At 51.8% G+C, this 19,137-nt stretch overlaps 1 protein-coding gene across 1 annotated transcript in view; it reads right to left on the bottom strand.

Annotated features, from left to right (window-relative positions):
- The window catches only part of AGRN (agrin), a 227,260-nt gene that overhangs the window by 200,927 nt on the left and 7,196 nt on the right, over window positions 1-19,137 (bottom strand). The window contains exon 3 of the mRNA XM_019511804.1: window positions 14,518-14,781. Within this exon, the coding sequence (XP_019367349.1) occupies window positions 14,518-14,611 (94 nt within the window). The 5' untranslated portion in view covers window positions 14,612-14,781. The remainder of the gene's footprint in view (window positions 1-14,517; window positions 14,782-19,137) is intronic.

The raw sequence follows: 19,137 nt of genomic DNA, 5'->3' as shown, positions 1-19,137 counted from the left end.
ATGACTCAACCCCGATCTGGCTGCACGGGGCATACAACTTTGGAGGCGGCAGTATTAAATTGCCACTGCTCCCCACCACCAAATTTCCCAGTGAGTCAGGTGCCATGGCTCTATGGACCAGGGGTCGAGCACCCCTGACCTAACGTGTCAGCCTATCCTGCAAACAAACACGTATTCTCCATCAACGGTTTATTTTAGGCAGCTCCTACAGACGCAGGTACAACCAGCAAAGGAAAAACCCCACAGCCATTCCCACCCTCTGCAGCTCAGGTCCCAATTCAACCATCTCCCTGCCATTTCTGAACTAGCCATAGCCGCGCAGCCTGCCACTTACTCCCCACTGTATGGCTATAATTGCCAGTTTGCCTTTACCTTGCAAGTGGTCTATGTAAACCACTGAAACCTTCCTAGCACTCAGTGTTTGCAGGGGACTGTTGATCCCAGAGGAACCAACACCTCTGCTAAAGCCAGGGAGCATTAAAGGAACAAGGATGAAGGGAATAGCAAGATGAATAAGAGGAATTCTAGCTCTGGCCAAAACTCATATTTTTCTCTGGTGACAGATGTCAAAGAGGCCTTTTGTCTACCTCCCACTGATTTCCCTGCTCACCACACACCAGCAGAAGTACAAGGATTTGGGGTGCCAGAAGCACCAATCCAAAGTTTGAAGTCCAGGATACATCTGGTGAGTGAACCCACACGCTTTCATCCAGGCAGCGCTTTGCTCAGGAAGAAGGGAGGTGAGAGACCCGTTGCGTCCAGGCCAAACAGGCCATGAGGTTGGAAACAAAAGAAAAGTCCCAAATACAAGATGTTCCCATTTCCTGGGAGGGCTTAGCAAGCCTGGCTGCCTACAGAAGCAGCACAGCCAGCAGCGAGAGAAACCGCCATGCAGAGGGGTTGCGGCCCATCTCTAACAAGGAAGAGGCGAATGAGTCTGCCCACACCCCAGCAGCTTCCCATTGCTCTAAAGTATCTCAGGAGATGACAATCCTCTACGGGCCCCCAAAGCTCCAACTATTTGATAGTCAATGGGTCGTCTCCCATCTATAGCTTCTGCAATCTGCAGAATCGTTTCCCTTTCAAGGGACAGCCATTGCAAGAGCGTCAGCAGTCTGGCATCAGCCACCAATCCCCCGCCCCAGCTGTTCAGACAGAGGACACTTGTGTGTAGCTATCGTACACCCATATGTTCCCGCTACTGCTACAGCAATGAGGATGGCGAGTTGCGATGCGGGGCACCTGCACTTTGTTCCAGATTCGCCATATGTCCCATGTGCCTGCCCCTTTTCCAGATCTGTCCTAATCCATAAAAAGTCCTCACAGGGAGGAAATGCAAGATTCACGTTTGAATGCCTTGGAAGCCCTAGATGGAAGATGCAGTTGCACTCTGCTCTCCAAATACTTTCTAGTCTCCACACTTCCTCTTGCCTTCCAAAACCACCTCCTGTGTTTATTCTTCTTGAAGGTTGTGTTGGGAGGATTTTCCAGGTGTTTCTACTTGTTTGGACAGCCTTAAGTGGCCCCAAACCAGCTGAGAGCCCAATGAAGGAAGACCAGACAACATTATTTACTGAAAGAGGAGCAATGCACCCAGAACTGCAGAGCTCAGCAAAAGCTTTCTTTTTCCCCTTTTAATTGAATATCAGTCACAAATCAAAGACACAGAGGCACAGCCAGTCCTCTGTTTCACTTAAGCTAATTAGCATCCCTGCAAGACAGAGAGCGATGGGCTAATATTAGCTGGAAAATGCACTTACGGCCCATTGACGTGACACAGCGTCCTATGGGAATGCGGTATTTCTTTCCAACCTTCAGTGCTGTGGTTGGTGAGGGGAGATTGAGTTGGGGGATGGAAGGATGTCAAGGTGTATCTATCATCTCTGAGCCAAGGAGGTACAATAGTTGGAGGATGTTTGCATCTGGGACTGACCTGTGTTTTTTCTCTCCAGCATGACCTCCAATGCTGGAGACTTTGACAAAGTCTTCCCTCTAATTCTATTTTTTAGGCAAGACGGTGGTATGGACTCGAGAAGCTTCCACGCTGGGCCACAAGCCACGTGCAACCGCTCAGACTATAAGCTCCTAAGGGCAGGGGGCCGTCTTTCTTGTGCAGTGCCTCGCATTGTAGGATCCCCATTCAGGACCGGGGGCTCCCGCGCATGGCCACAGGACAATTAATAGTTCAGAGTCAAAGCTGGAGGAACAGATGTAGAGGGCAGCAGTTGGGTCACTCATTCCCCCATGCAGAAGCTGTAAGTTGTCTGAAGGAGCCACAGCCGGCTTCCCCCAATGGCATCCCAAAAGCATGCTACCAACTGACTTCTAAGCAACACGTAAGAATAACCTTCCTGTGTTTCTGAGAACCAGGCACCCCTGGGATGGGACAAAGCAGCTGCTGATGCATGCATAGCAACACGGCACAGCAGTACATACAGGGACCAAAGCAAACTGCTTTCCCATTGTGTGTCAAACTGAAAGCAGAGAGAGGCAGAAGGGAGTTTGTGGAGCTGGGAGTTGACCAAGATGCCAAGGTTAGCATCCTCTGCTCAAGGCTGCTGCAGGTCTTTAACTCCCATGCTCAGGTCTTCAGCTTAATGTTATCCGAAAGGGCCATGCTTCTTAGAGCTGCGTGCAAAGAGTCCTGAATACTGCAGGGACACCAAGAGGCTTCAACTGAGAACAGAGTCCCAGTGTGCTGGGTATTGTACATCGTAGTTTCTCGGCCTGTGGTACGAGTACCCCTGGGGGTACGTGAGACACAGGCAGGGGGTCCGCGGGTACCCCAACACTCTCTCTCTTGGCCTCTTTTCCTCTCAAAACTATGGCAAAAAATTTGGTGTGCCACACATTAAAATTCCCCAGTAATAATTTGGCATTCAGCCCTCCTAGCAAGTTGCTTTGAGCAACATCCTAGTCCTCCTAGTGATGTTGCTTTGAGCAACACCACCTCTAGCCCAGGTACATACTTGAGTTGTGCACCCCTGGTGTAAAAGGTGGCAACCCTACCCACACCAGATATGACATCTATCTTATCATGGCCTTAGATGCACAGGCCTTCTTCCAACATATATCACACATTAGTCTGTAAATATAAAATCCCCTGGAAAACTGAGTGTTGGGGTACTTATTAACATTTTCAGCAGTTAAGGGGTACTTGCTACTTAAAAGGTTGAGAAACACTGTTGTACATGGATGAGGAGACAGTCTATTGCCTCAAAGAGCAGAGCGAGGGTGGGAGAAGGAATGATTATCCTGGTAGTTTTACAGATGGGTTAGCTGAGGCACAAAGCAGTCCAATGCTTTGTCTTGGTCACATTGAACCTGGAGCAAAACTAGGGACTGAACAGAGAACCCTGAGCCCCAGTCCTGTGCCTTTACCCCTAGCCAGGCAGGATCGATAAGTAACCCAGCCCAGCCCAGGTTTCAAGGTTTAGGGTTAAAGGAGAGACAAAGAGACAGCGGTGACAGAAAAAGCTGGAAAAGTAGAAACTAGAAGCAAAAACAAAAACAAAAAAAACCCAGGTGGTTTGAACTTCACAAATTGTTATTCACTTTGCCGCTTGTTGGGAGCCCTGCTCGAATTAATCCAGTTGCATATAAATGATGGAAGTGGCTGGAACCCTATTTCCTCCCTAATCACAGGCAGTGGTTCAGTGGAGCTGAAAATGCAAAAGGAGAAGCAGGTTGGCAAAAACGTGCCCCTGCGAGCTTTCCTACAGCATCAGCAGCTTCCACAGCTGCCTCCTGTACGCTCCCTCCCCTACCAGAGCGCCCCACGATCAGGGTCCTGCTTCTCCCAAACAGAGGACGGCCACCATGCCATCACAGGCCATGGCCAGGTTCATACTGCCACCTCCGCTCCTGATGCACACCATCATACCAAAGGGCTCCTGGGAAGTCACCTTGCAGGAATGTGGGATGTTGGCAGAGCGTTTAATCAGATAAATACACCAAAGCCACACTTCAGCGGCAGGATTAGCAAGAGGCAAGTCCCAGCTGGCTCCTGGAGTTCCTGTAAGCACTGCACAGCTCTGATAGAGGAGCTGGTGGGCAGAGAAACTCCAACCAGATCGTCTTGAACCTAAGGCCAGGCACTGTGGTCTCAGATGGGATACTGCTGCGGGCTCTCCAGAGGGCCTGCAAGATCCCTCCAGCCTGATTAACCCTGACGCTGCAGCACAAAGCCGGCTTTAGGGGAAATGGCACCCTGGGCAGACTTGTATTTTGGCACCCCACCAAGTCGGCAGTGCTGCTGCAGGCAGAGGCAGGCGGGCGGGCAGGGGCGCAGTCTGGCAGGGAGGTGGAGCGGCATGGTGCCCCAGGCAGCCCGGTGGGCAGGCACTGCAGCTGCTGTGCTGGGGCAAGGCAGGAGGATTGGAGCAGGAGCCACCCCACCAGCACTGCCTGGCCTGACTCCACCCGAGCAGCAGCTGGAGGTGGGAGACGGGCTCGGCAGCTCACGTGTACGTGTGTGTGCACGCGCATGTGGCACCCCCTTGACCACAGCACCCACCCTTAAAGCTGGCTCTGCTGCAGGGAGACTCTCTCTCTCTTGGCTCCTCCAGTTCCCAGCTGACTGACCTATGTCTTCTTTACCTTTGTAATTGCCAGAAAAGCAAACGAGTTGGTCTGAGCAACAAGTGAAAAATCCCCAACTCTCATCGTTTCTGCTGCCCTGGTCTTCCCACACCCCCCTGCCGTTGTCAGGGTGGGGTCAGACTGCAGCACCCCCCTTGCACACGAGACAGTCTTTCTTCATTCAAGCAGCCAGAGCCTGCGTGTCAGCCCAAATGACCTGGGTTGCCAGTAAGCAGCAAGTGACTGTGCAGTAATAGCAAAGTAGTCCTACGGGGCTGCAAATTTATTACACATTTAGAAGAATCTAAATTTATATCCTCGGGTGCATGGCTGCATTTTGCAAGTGTTCCTGCCAAAGCCTTTACTTCACAGTTGCAAGCACCGAACATTTAAGTAGCCAAATATGCTCTTGTGTTATGAGACTAGACACCAGGTAGACAGGGCTGGGGATGCAACAGGGAAGGGTGGCAGGGGAATTACAGGATGCTAGTGCCCTTGGTGGGAATTCAGAGCAGTAATGACACCCATTGTGCAGACTCAGAAACCAGATGTAGTCTGGTTTCTGCAAGAACTGAGCCTTCAGCATCCAAAGCCCTGACTGTCACCAGTTGAGCTGGCTAGGAGAGGGACATGCGGTATGCATTGCCAGTATATTACAAGGCTCACCATTATTTCAGAGCATCAGATACTACAAGGAGCCAATACAACCTCCAGACACAGGTGCCCCACCATAACAAGGGCAAGACACCATCAGCTTAATGGATTCCTGATGCAAGTGCAATTCTCCAAAGCCAACTCTTCCCAGGAGACAGAGAGATACCAGACTCCTAAATCCATTGGCATTGGGATTGTCAGAGGTCAAGGATTAATGATTAACAGCAGTGGGGAGGGAATTTAAGCCAGCATTGCCAAAATAAGTAGAGATGTCTGCATGGCAGGAAGCTAGAAGGCGGCTCTCCAGAGCCACTCACCCCATCTCCTGGGAGAGCAGCTCTGCCCTGACATGGGGTTTCTGCGGGGCTCAAACAAACGATGTGGAAGTTGTGCTTTGAGAGAACTTCTGTCGCCTCCTAGGCCATAAAAATCCACCACCACCTGTGTGATTCCCCTTCTTGCGACTCCACGTCCACAGGAGCTTTGGTAGATCAGACGGTGGAGATGACAACTGGCCTGATGAAGCATCTGGGTGACCATGGCCTGGAGGAGCTGATCCCACGTAGAAGTGAGCAGGGCTCTGCAGACCCTTAGGAGAGGACGGGGACTTGGGGAGGGAGGAAAGGTTGAAAGACTCTTCCCAGCCCAGGGGCCTCCCACGCAAGATTAAAATTCCTCTGGAATTTGCTACGTAACTTAAAGCTTCAAGCTGCTGCCATGAGCCCATGGGATACTCTGCATTTATACCCAGCGAGCGAGTGTAGCTGAGCCCCTAGGCCTGAGTGGGACCCTCAGTGCTAAACCCACAAACCTTTTCGGCTCCAGCAGTAAGGAGGGACTCTAGCTGGCAGCAGCAGCAGACTCTGAACTGCTCCCTAGGGCCAGCTAATATTAGGGGACAGACAGTGATCTCAAGATCAAATAGAAAGGGTTTAAACTGAGGAACAGAGCCCATTTATCTCACTCGGCCCCATACAGCAATGGTTCTCAACCTCTCCGGACTTGAGGCCCCACTCCGTAACTTTTGTGCATCGAGCGGTACCCCATTTCAAAAGCTAGTTTATATATTACAGTGTTTACCTCCTTACACAGGGACTGGGCAGCAGGGGTTGGGGATCGTCCAGGCAGAGATAAGCCTGAGCCTGGCTTATCTGCTTACCTCCTCACACCTCCAGGCACACTTCAAAGTTTCTGGGGGCACCCCAGGGTGCCCCGGCACCCTGGCTGAGAATCTTAGATCTACTATTTGCCTACTGCAGTGAGTGTCACACAGGCCCCCTGACCTACAGTCCTTGCTCAGCCCATTGTCCTGCACTGTACAACCGAGTCTACAGGCAGATCCTCGTGCTAGCAAACAGCTCTGGAGGACCTAGTATTTTGGCAGTCTACGAGGCAGGGTTTGGTATTTAGCTGCCCAGGGTGCATCTTATCCATGGTCAGCATGGGAGACGAAGGATAAAGGCTTGTCCCGTAGATGAGGCCCTTCCTCCCCTCTCCTGGAGCCCTCTCACCCTCTGCCCCCTGACAAACTGCTGAGCTGTGGAGGCCCTTGCTTCATCTCTGCATCTCCAGCCCTCAGAAGCAAAACCCAGGAAGGTGCCCCCAGGATTTCACAGTGGAAGTCTCTCTCACACCGTTTATTGCCCTTTCCCAGCTGCTGGCTAACTTTCTCACCCTCCCAAGGCGGAGGTGTGGAGGCTGTTCTCATTATCTTCCCCCCAAACCAGAGCCAAGAAAGAGGGGAGGAGGGGGGAACCCTGGAAGAAAAATGCACACAAGCCCTTTCAGCCCCCTCCTCCATGCCCCCCGCACACAATGCAAGGCCAGGGAGGGATTAGAAGAGAGGAATAGTTCCAGAGATGGAGAAATTCTGCAAAGAGACTAGATCATGGGAAATGGCCACAGCCCGAATGCACCTAGTGCGAGCCCCATGCCAGCAATTTCCTTGCTCGGAGCAGGCCACTGTGCGCTCCTTAGAAGCGCTGCAAGGGGCCTGAAAAGGAGATTTTGCACGGGCTGGTTTACAAGAACAAAACGCCTCAGTCCTACGGCGAGGGGGAGACGGGAGAAAAAGAGAGAGGAAGGAATAAAAGTGAACAGGAAAAGACAAAAAGAGCGGCGCACAATGCGGCTGGAAGAGATGCTTTCAAAGCAATCCAGCTTCAAACAGAGCAGCTCTCAAGTCAACCAGAAACCTTCCCTGCCCTGTCCCAGAGACCAGGAGGTTTGCAAGGGCCTGGAGTTTGCTCTCGAAGAGGTGACCCCAGATTGGTCCTTAACCAGCTGCAGATACCTGGTGCCCCTCCTTTAGCAGCAGCCGAGGGCAGACAGCCTCTGCTTTACCAGCATGTGGGTGTTAATGCCCTGCAGTGAGGATGCTTGCTCCCAGCTCCATCACACATCATCCCTCCTGCGCCCTGCTCCTGCACACCCCCCTCTACACAACGTGCAGGAGGGGTCCAAAGTCACCTTGGTGCCTAAATGCCCAAGGTGGAAAGCTTGTGCAGGGCAAAAGAAACCGCTGGGGGTTGAAGACGGGAGATGAGACGATGAACGCAAGGGGCCAGTGTGATTCAATCTATAGGCAGAGGACGATGGAGACATCCAGGACTTGCCTTTGACTTTCCCTGTGTGAGCAACATGGGGAAGCAACTCCAGGTGCCATGGGGATGTTGCATCACAGCAAAGGGGAGGGTGTCTGTGGACCATTATCTGCTAAGAGAAGAATGACACTCTGAAGGCCTCAAAAGGCTTGAGGGTCTCCTCAATACATCTCATCCTCAAAACACTCCTCAGCCTGGCTAGCTTTGCAAAGGAGCTCTCCAAGAAGTGATGGACATGGGGCAGCCATTCGTGAAACAAAGCAGGCAGCTGTACACTGGGCCCCTCTTCGCCGTCTTCATGTTCTGCGAGACCACTGAACCAGACCTACGGCAGAGGTGCAACTTCCACGTGGATCTGTTGCTGGTTTGAATCAATCTAGGAGGTTTAATGGTAGCCACAGACCAGCACTAAGGTTTCATGCTTCTCACTACTGAAAAATCTCAGAAAAGAACAGGTTGCAGGGACAAAAATCCCATCGACTTCAGTGTGGTCACCCATTCAGGGTGATTTCATCTCTCTGGGTCTTTGACAGGGCCATTTTGGTGCAGACCCATCCTTGATGGAAAGGATTAATGAAACTCCACAGACTGGCTCCCTCCTCTCAAGCCCTCTGGAAAATTAGAGGTGAAACAGCATCTATTTTTAGCATGAAGCAAGAAGTTTCACGTTGGTGTTGGGCTAGCGGCTCTGTGATGGGGAGGTTTGAAGCCAGCCAGCGGGGACCTTTTGTTGAATGGTGTGTGTCTATCATATCCAGTGCCATCAGGTTTAATTATGTACCGTACCTGCAGAGCCAATGTAGGGAACTCGTCTCGGGGAGGGTTCAAGGTCCACATTTCTAGCAGAGCAATCTGAGCTCCAGCAACGGCACCAGAATTAATGCAAATCACGCCACTAGCAAGGCAATTTTTAATAGCAGAACTAGATTCTCATTAGCCAGGGCCGCACGGTGTTTTAATCGGATGTTCCTTCTACCCTGAGCTATGTGTGTGGAGCCAGCATGCAGCCCCTGCGCAGACCACCTGCAAAAATCAGGATTTCCTTAAACTTCAGCCACGATCGATTCAAAGCATGAGACCTCTGAAGGGAAAGATCTTCTGGGGAGTAATCAGCTGTTGAACTTGCAGGAAGGAAAGGGGGAGGAAAAGAGAAAATACAGTATCACTCCTTGCTTGAGAGAGCTCTGCTGAGTTTGCCCTTAGAAAACTCAACACGCCCAAAAGCCCAACTTCCACCCGCCCAGCCCCAGAGTTCAAACAAACAGATGCAGGGAAGCCCTGGGCTTATCAGACAATCTGTTCCCCAAGGGCAGCTCATTCAGATGTCTTGAAGGAAAGAGAAAACACACTCAGCTTAGAAGTCATTGTGTAGACACTGTGCATGAATAGCCAGACAAGCTGGCTTATGTGCCATAAGCTCCCTTTTGGGGAGGCAATATCCTGCCATGCAATGACCCACTCACCACATTTGTCGTGCACCGGGCTCACAAGTCCAAGCTCCTTAAAGCCATGATCCAGCACCCTAGCCTCAGATGAGGTTCTGAAATGCTAATCTGTAGAGTGCAAATGTTTAAAACAGAGCCAAAGGGGGACATTTTGGACTGAATACATTTTCACAGAAATAGGTTGTTTTCATCTAGGCCAAAAACAAGTGTAGATGGGTTGGTTCTGATGAAGGCTCTACTTGGCAGGCTTTATTGGGTGCCCCAGAAAGCTTGGGACCTCTATGAAAAAGCTCAGGTTTTTTTTTTAGGTGAAAAACATGGTTTTGATCAGTCTCTTTCCCCAAATCGTTCAAAGGATTTTTGCTTTCATCCCACAAAGGAATGAAAACTAATTTCAAAATGCCGAGAAGTTGCTGCAAAACAAGAATGGTCTCCCAGACAGACAGCTCAACTTCGAGCCATCTTCTAGGCTCACGAAAGACTCCACCTATGCTGCAAGTCTGATACCAAAGCCTCCTGGACTCCACTCATGCTGCAGAAAATGGGCATCAGCTCTGTATGGGTTCAAGAGACCCTTTGTTGGCATTCCTAAAACGGACTGGGTGCCTACTGGGCACATCAAAAGGAACCTCTTTCAGGCTCCAAAAAAGACTTCAGCTTTAAGGCAGAGCTTTGGACAAAAATCTCATTTCCCCCAGACCAGTTAGCCCTAGGCCTGCTGAGAAACTCTTGTCACTGTACAGCATGTCCAATATCCTCCTCGCCCCACATTGGAAACCCAAGTCACCCAGCTGAAGGAAGGTGAAGAGATGCAGTTGGAGGAGATGTCCTGGCCCTGCGCATTAAGAAAGGGAAGGTGCCTAGTGGTATTGAGTTGGCTGAATGCAAAGATGAGAGACTGAAGAGTCATCATGCTCTTCTGAGCTTGGTGTAGACAGTTTTGACTTCTTTGATTGAAATTTTAATTTGCTGTGGGTCACCTGGGCTTGGTTCTTTCCCAGCACCCCACATGGACTCAGTCCCACCCGGTCCAGAAATGCTCTCTGTCACCTACCCCCCAGCCCTACTTTACTCTCTCCAACCCACCCCACACCCTCGGTTCCTGCAACATTTACAGTGGCTGTATCTCAGTTAACAAACAGCTCCCCTGTGAGCTATTGGGAAGAGGCTCTTAGTTAGTTAATGGAAACGAGCTGTTTAACAAATTAACTTTGCACAAAGCTGGAGCCCAAGAAAGATGCAGTTGCTACCTGATGTGAGGAAAAGCTTAGTAACTAATATTACCCAGAGCTCCAACCTGGGTATGAACTGAGGAGAGACAGCGAGCGAAAAAAGGCTTAAGCTTCAACGCTGCTAAGCATGTGGTCCATGCAGCACATCTAGATATGGGTACACTGAGGCACTGTCTCACAGCTGGGTGCATATCGAGTATGTGGGTACCCGCTGCATAGCCCTACATACGTTTGCAGGGTATGGCTACATGAGAGACAACAGCTCTATCGCCACCGCCGCGGGAACGACCACGTGAGAAAACAGGACTGGGCTAGAACAGATCCCCGCTGACCACACAAGTGCCCGTCTCCTGACCTTCTCCCCCCCAGGCCAGCTCAGCAACTGGACACAGGACACCAGTGTCTCTTGGCAGAGGAAGGAGGCCGTGCAAGTCAAACAGGATCGCCCTTTGCCTTTTGCTGCGGGGCTGCGGCCTTACACCAGATACTGAAGGGTCGGGGGAAGCGAGGGGCTGGGAGTCGCACAAAGGGCTTAATTGTTTTGCCACCACGGAGTTAGATGCATGCTAGAGAAAGGACAATGTGTGGGCACAGCTGGCACGGCAACAAAAGCCCACACATGCCATTGTGGTGGCAGGCTCCAGGAGACGAGAGGAAGCAAGCGGAGGCTAAGCGAGCCCAGGGGATGGGTCTTCGGCCAGGGGGCCGTGCGTGTGGGACGGTGTTTGGCTCTCGCCACATGAGCAGGAAAGAACATTTAACGCCCGTGCTGCAGCAGCTTGGCTCAGCCTGGGGTCTAGTCGCTTGTTGGCTGAGCGATCAAGACCAGGGCCTGGCTGTGCTAAGGTGCAGTTCGGCCTCAAGTTACCCACTTCCAGCCCCCTAGCCTACTTGCTAACTGGGGCCTGGCATCAGAGGAAACCACTGCATCCTGACCTGAGCTTGAGGTCAGACTGATCCCGCCCGACTGGACTGAGTCCTGCCGGTCTCCTCGAGGCAGAACGGGCTGTGCCAGCACAAAAGAGTCTCCGTTAAATCTTGCTTGGGACTTCTGGCACAAAGCAGCAAAATGCCTCCCACGCTCCCCATCCCTTCATTCCCCACAGCATCTGGGAAGAGTATCATGCACCACGCTGCAGGGGCAGGCTCTGGGTCAGAGCCATGGTCCAGCTGTTTCAGAGCTCCACCTCCAACCATGGGAAAGAGCAGATGCTGCGAAGGAGCGTGCAAGACCCGACCCACGCACCTGCCTCCCTGCACGAGATCTCCTCCTGCTCTGACAGACCGGAGGCACAACCTCCCTTCCAAAACAGTTAGCAGTGATTAGGAGGAAGGGTCCCAAACACCAGTGGCTCTGCAGGTTCAACCATTTGGAGGGGAGAGAGCTGAGCCAACACGGAGCAGGGTCCTAGCAGGTGGGAAGGGGTGGGGGGGGGAAAACAGACCAAGTCTGCGGTCCGAACATGACACATTTTTTTCCCCAAGGGCCAAATATTTATCCTCCACATTCCCTCTGCGCTCCCTCGCGGGGAAGCAGGGGAGACTAGGAGCACAGGCACCTGGACAAGTTACCCCAGGGGACACGAGCCTGGGAGCTGCCTGTGTGCATGTGCTTACCCCACAGCAAATGAAACCTAGCCTAGGGAAGCTTACCCCACTTTCACTGCAGGGTAATCTAGCTTTTAGTTTACACCTCAGGGTAAAAGCATGCACAAAAGACTCACATCCTGGAAGTCCCCACCCCTGTTTAGCCAGTAGTAACTTGTCTAGGAGCTCAGGCTCTTAACAGACCTCTGCAGCTCCTGTAGACACACCTGGGCCACCTTTCAACATCTGGCTTGGCTCCCACTAGCAGTGCAGGTTTTCCAGCCAGGGTTGAGCTCTGCTCAGGTGCCACTGCTACTGCTCCTAGCAGCACCAGGTGAGCTGGCTTTAAAGCTGGCTCATGTGTGTCTCCTTTTAACACAGTCCCAGCAATGGTTGCAGTGCAGGTGTATCCTAATGGGTTAAGCCAACCAGGACTGCAAAGGGTGAGAAAGGAAAGACTCTCCCAAGTGTCCGCTGAGTTTGAAACTGCAGTTGAGACTCTAAAAGCATGGAGGAGCATGGTGATTTTTAGCAGAGAGAGCATGCACTCTGTATAAAAGGCATGAGGTGTATAGTACTACCAGAAAGGTCAGTCCAAAAGACATACAGCACAACAGTCTTATCCTCCACCTTACTCCCCCTCTGCAAAAAACCTCTAGCGTGGCAGCGCTGGGCTTGAGAGCCACTCTGCTGCATTAAGCACATCCGCTGCCCCCAGAGCTGGGAACTTGCTCATTCACCCTGCAGCTGCAGGAAGGGGTTATGCCCTTTCCTCATACACCCAGGACAGAGGAAGGAGCCGAGCTATGTGTTTATTTGTTGGTTGCTGCAGAATCCCTGCGTTCCTTCCCCTGTTTACTCATCTGCTCCTTCGACAACATCTGTAGCCGCCAGCTCTCATCAGAGAGGCTCTGGTTCAATGTACTTCCCCATCCATCCACATTAGCATACTCATTAACACAGCGAATGAAGAGCACGGCAAATAGGATTTTCCAGAAGCGAATTTTCAATGTCCTTGGGTAACGGGGGCCAGGGAGCAGAGGGGAGAGAAAGACTGGGTCTCTGCCATTCCAGCTGCCAAAGACAGACTCAGTTCTGGATCTGGACACCAACAATCGCACTGAAAGTCACACGTCCGCTACTTCCACAAGTACTTCCCCTCTGCCGGTCCCTGTAACATCCATGACAGGAGCGGTATCTCATTTCCCTGACAGTGGTACCTAGATTGGCTGGAAGAGTGACACATGCCTCCAGTTGGAAAACTTTCCAGGCTTACAGCAAAGCCTAGCCCAAAAGCATGTCCCCTGGGAACCTACAGGTCAAGTCATTACAGTCATTAAGGAGAGGAGGTGCTCAACTGGCGTAAGAGCTTACCAGGAAAACACGGGAATATCCACTGTGCTCCCCAAGCCAGCACAGGCAAGCGCTGGAGAAGCAGCACACTGGTCCCTCCTCCTCTTTGTGAGAAGGACTTGAACCTGAGCATCATCTTCTGAAGATGCATGTGGCAGTGGGATGTAGCACAGTGTATGCCAGCTGCGGGACTAGAGAAGAGTCTCAAGACCCTCTACCTGCCCCCATATCCCTCCCGAAGTCTGGTCCTCCTGCAGGAAGAGGAGACACTGCCTGGATGATGCCTTCTCATTTGGAAGACATGCCCCCTCCACTTTTGAATAGTCAAGCCCCCTTCTAGTAAGAGAGAGCTGTAGCTCACATATTGTGCCTGCTGATCAGGCTATTGCTGCTAGGCCAAATTTTGCCCTCCTAGGATCAGTGCTACTGGGGAGGTTTCTTCCTGATGAGGACACAAAGCCAGGAAGAACCCAGCTTGCTTCAGGTCCCTGGGTAAGTCTGCGAAGCTGATTTAGCCAGCAAGCGGGTTCAAGGCCAAGCTGGTGCTGCCGAGATCAAGGATTTCACTCCGCTTCCTGGACAACCCAAACCCTTACTTGGGTTTCAGCCCTAAACCAATCCACCTCTGCCTCGGAGATGCTTTAAGCCCAGGTTTGCTGACCGGCTGTGGAGGCGGGTGAAACAGAGGTGGGGTCCTGGGCAGGGCTGAAACCTGCCCACCTTGCAGGGGGGATGGAGGCAAAAAAAAGGAAGAAGTAATCTCAGTGCTCCTGCACCCCCAGCCCCTCCTGAAGGACGGCCAAGTTCTCCCAGAATGAAGGGCTCTCTCCCAGTCGTTCCCCATCCGCACACAGGTACTTCACGAAACAGCATCATGTCAAGGTGTTACTGCCACCCCTGCTCTGATCCACATGGCTGGACCTGGGGCTTTGCAGAAAAGATTTCACAGGCCGGCCCCACGCCAGGCTGAGAATAAGAGGTGGCCACAGAGCCAGTGTTAGGCCTCTCACCCGCGACCAGCCGTGCGGACAGACCGAGCGGCAGACAGACATGCATCCTCACCTTCCACGCAGTGCTCCACCTCTTCCAGGTTGCGCAGGGTAATCCGCATCAGGCTGGAGTTCAGCATCAGCTCGTTTCTGTGCGCCGGCCACATGTACTGGGGGGCAGGGTTGACAAAGAAAATCCGGGTGTCCCCTGTCGAGACTTGGTTGTCGCAGATCAAGGGGTCCCCGAAGCCGCCGATCACCACTTTGTTCCCACCATCCAAGAGGATCTCATGAGTCACGATATCTTTGCCTTTGAGGTACCTCCAGACTCTGACCTGGAGAGAAAGGAGGCCCGTGTGTGAGAACCCGACCAGCCAGGCTCAGAGCCCACCGCCCCCTCTCCCCTGCAGCCTGAGACCTAGTTAATCATTGTCAAGTCTGTCAAAAATGCTCTGCAAGGGGGAGAGTAACCAGGGCTTGTGAAAACCTCCAGGGGAGCTAATTTTGTTAACTAGACAATAAGACGTGTATGTGGGACTGACTGAAGGCAGGCATGGTCCTCTGCCCAAAATAAACCCATCTCCCTCTCTCCTTTGCAAGTTGTACCACCTGATCACATCCACCCTGAGCAAAAGGGGACCAACAAGGTTGATTTTGAGCCAGTACGACTCTCTCTTGGCCCAAGAGAGCCGTACAAGTACAAAGTGTCCAGCACCCCCCACCCATTCACATGGCATTCACTAAGACTGATGCACGTGGAACGGGATCTCAGCTGCAACGTTCAGGATCGCTTCTAAGGAAAGATCTGCCATGGAAAGAGAGGCAGTGTAGTATGAGCAATGTGGGTAGGTTCCTGGGATATCTGCTGTTTCAATACACTTGTTTCATTTAGCAGGAGGCCGCAAGCAAAACAAATAAGCAGGAAAGGCAGAAGAATAGCTCCAGATAAGCCACCACTTCTCAGAAAACACTTGAGGGTTGTTGAGAGACAATGCCTTCATAGGAAAAAGCTGGGGCGCAGGAGATAAAAGGAGAGCGGCTTAAAAAGGGATCCTCTCATATGGGGAAACGGGATGTGTAAATGTTTAGAGAACTCCGGACGGAGACAGGCACCAACTGGGGAGTCTGAAGAAGTCAGGACTTGCCTGGGGTGCAGCCGAGGGATGGCAAGACTCTCTCAAGTACAGCTTTGCATTTAGGCCTTTCTAAAAGCATCTCTTCAAATGCTATTGCCTAATAATTTAAAAAAAAAAAAGCAGTTACACGACGCTTTGGTTTCACAAAGGGTCTCTTCCTACGCAGCCGGTCACATGTTCCCAAAATGAAGAACCAAATCCCATCAGACTGAGTGAGTGAGTGCAGTTGATGCCCAGGGAGATGTAACCCAGTGCCTGAGCTAACCGTGAAAGCAGGGCAGGATCCAAGCTCCTGGCAAGCGAAAGCATCAAGCCCAACCCCTGACAGATGCACTTTAACTTGGAAGATGAGCGAGGTGCAGCCAGGCCCCTTGGGGTTACTGTTATCTAGGCTGCAAGCTTCTCTAGGGTGGCACCTGGCTTTTTTGCCTGCAAAGGCCCGTGCCCAGCATCTGAGCCATGGTTAAACCCACCCGAGCAGACATGACTTTGTAGTACCCTGAGGGGAACAGGTGGGATGGGGGAAGGGGCAAAGAAATCCCATCTCCCACTCCCTGATGCAACGCAACCCTCTCACGTTATACGCATGTGCTGCACTTGTCACAGCAGGATGCATCAGAGGCTGAATCCACCCATAAGAACATACCCAGAGCCAAAATGACTCGGACCAGTGGTCTCTCTCTCCCCGTGTCCTGTCTCCAACAGTGGCACAAGTGGATGCTGTACAGGGAGAGCATCAAACCAGATACCTCTAGAGTGATCAATACCTTCCCTGACATCTACCATGTATTGGGTTAGAGATGCCAGAAGAAGCATCTCCAACCATTCTGGTCAATAGCCATTAATAACTTTATCAGCCATGAATTTATCAGGTCCTTTTTATTCTCTCTCTCTCTTTTTTTGCACCTGCCTCCACCACCTCCTGTGGCAATGATTTCCACAAGTTAAATACAGCTCGTCTAAACAAGGACCTTCCCTTGTTCGTTTTAAACTAATCACATACTAAGTGCTAGCATTCTGGGACTTGGCGAGCAACAATTCCCTCTTCATTTGGTCCATACCCACATAAGACCATAACTTCTCAGAAGGCAAATCAGCCTCATACGATCCTAGTTAAAAAGGCCTGACTGGCACCAAGCTTATGGCTCACAAATAGCTGACTAGAAGTTGAAGTGTCTTTCCCTTCAGTGGACAGAAACTGGGCTACTTAGGAGAGTTTCATCTGCAACAGCAGCAACAGCAAAAACCGTATGGTTAGGCTGTGGATGGCTCCCTTCAGACAGCTGTGGCTTCACGGTTATTCACTGCATCAGGCTACAGTTCAGGTTTCTGAAAGGCTGGGTTTCACCCAGTATCACTGGGAGCTTTGTATCCCAACATGCCTTCCAGCATTTCAATGGCTGGCTTTGCCAGTGGGAGCCTTGCTCAGGCAAGAAGCTTTGTACGCAGCCAGATGAAGCTGGCAGAGTGACAGACGGCAGCATCAGTCACTTCTGCCCTGGTCGTGCCCACGACTAATAGCAGGATTGTAGTTCCCAGCAGAAGCTGATATACTCAACTGGACACTTTGGGGGAAACCAGATCCATGGCTGTCTGCTTTCTGCCCCTCTGTGTGCACTAGATATGTACGCAGGGAAAACAAACTTAATCTAGTCCTTGTCGAGGACTGTCAGACCCTAAGCAGTGCCATGTAGGTGCCAGGCTCCAGCCGGCGAATTTCTGCAGGAGATTTTGTCCACTGCACAAGCCGGTACTTTGTTGCACGGACTTGGAAGGAACATTAAAGCCAGCAAAAGCCCCAGCTGGGGACGGCACTCTCAGTGCTCCAGAGGAAGGGGAGCCGTGAGGCAGGAGCCTTGAGAGCATGGGCAGAAGAGAGCTGCAAGCCGGGGGAAAAATGAACTTTCGAGGCTCGGACGAGATGCTGGGTCAGGGAGAGAGAGAGAAAAGATGATGTTCTATTTAAAGCCAGGAAAAGCACTTGTTTGGTCAGTACCCATCCCTGTAAATTATTAGGGGCAGTCTTTTCACATTAGCAGCGCTGGCCAAAATGTTTGGAGCATTTGGCAGTAAAACCCAGCTCCCCTCAATCATCCAGCTCCTCCGAAGAAAAACACAGTGTCTGGCCACAGTAAGCAGGTTTCTCTCCCCACTCGAGGGCAAAATTTCACAGGCTCTTCTGGATCAGAGAGAATCCAGCTGCTGACACATCCCCCCAACCCACAGAGGAAGCCAAAGGAACGGAGCAGATCTGTAAGTTAGGAGCCAAATGTATCCCCCCCATGTCCTGCTCCCTCCTGTTTGAAACTGCTCTCAACCAGGTACAGAGGAGCAAAGGGAAGAGGCAGTTCATCATGCGAATGATTTACCAGGCACCAGGGCGCTGCAGGCAGGTTTCCTGACCCCTCTCCAGTGAGTTGCGGGATCCCCTTGCAACGGTTTATTCTCTTGCAAAGAAAATTGCTCTGGAGGAAGAGGGAGCTGGCAGGAGGCAGGGAGCTGGGTCTGCCCAAGTTACAAGTAATAAGAACAGTTCATCAAAAGAGCTGCTCAAGGCTTCTGGCTTGGAACGAAGGCAGCTTGCTAGCGAGCATGTCGATTGAGGCGCACAGGCGTTAGCACGACTCGAAACACCCTCGGCCTGATCCCTCCAGCCTTCTCGCTGTGCTCACAGGCATTTCTGATCCCGCTCTCGGCTCCCTGTTCTCTCTCCCACGCCACCCATGGAGGGGTCAGTCACCCACCCGCCTTCTGTGGCTGTCCTTATTTCCTTTGGGAACTCGGCGCAAGTGCTAGGACTTGGTGCAGCAAGGCAGGGTGGGGAGGGACTGTCTGCAGATAAGAGGGTCTGGAAGCCACCCTCTGCCATGAGGTGGTGGGCAGAGGGGAGGGCTGTACACAGCCACACACATGCTGAGACTTTTTACCCAGGAGTCTCGACATTCTTTAAGCGTGGGTCTCATGCCCATTTTGCAGATGGGAAAACTGAGGCATTCGGCATACTTCACAGCCCCATGCCCTAAGCAACAGAGCAGGCCACTGGAAGGCCTGAAAGAGGAAATTACAACTTCCATGCTGGGACACATGTACCTGCTCCCATGCAGTTTTGAGAGAAGTCCTGCTGATGGGAATACATCAGCATAGACTTTAATCGTCCCCTGTGGAGAAAGCCTCTGCTACTCAAGGAGTATGCCAGGGCCATCTCTGCTTCTTCCTACACCGACTGCAACTGAGACCTTACAACCAGCTCTGGACAAGGACCTAGCAACCACAGTCCATGCATCCCAATCTCTGGCAGGAGTGATTGGCTGCCCCATCTCAAAGATTTGGTTTGGGTGGGACACAGCCACTAGCAGAAGCTGAAAGCCAAAAGAGAGAGGGAGAAAAAGATCTGAAATCATTTTATTTGAAGGGCCTGAGCCAATGAATAGAGCAAAGTCAAACCAGACATTTCACTACTGGATTAGCCTATCTTCCCCTACACCTTCCCTGCAGCACTGGCCACTCTTCGACACCAGATACCCGACTAGACAGAGCAGGGCTCTGATCCAGTCCAT

Source organism: Gavialis gangeticus, unplaced genomic scaffold, assembly GCF_001723915.1.
Source record: "Gavialis gangeticus isolate Ggan-Ray unplaced genomic scaffold, GavGan_comp1, whole genome shotgun sequence".
Taxonomy (NCBI): domain Eukaryota; kingdom Metazoa; phylum Chordata; order Crocodylia; family Gavialidae; genus Gavialis; species Gavialis gangeticus.
This window is presented reverse-complemented; position numbering and strand designations above follow the sequence as displayed.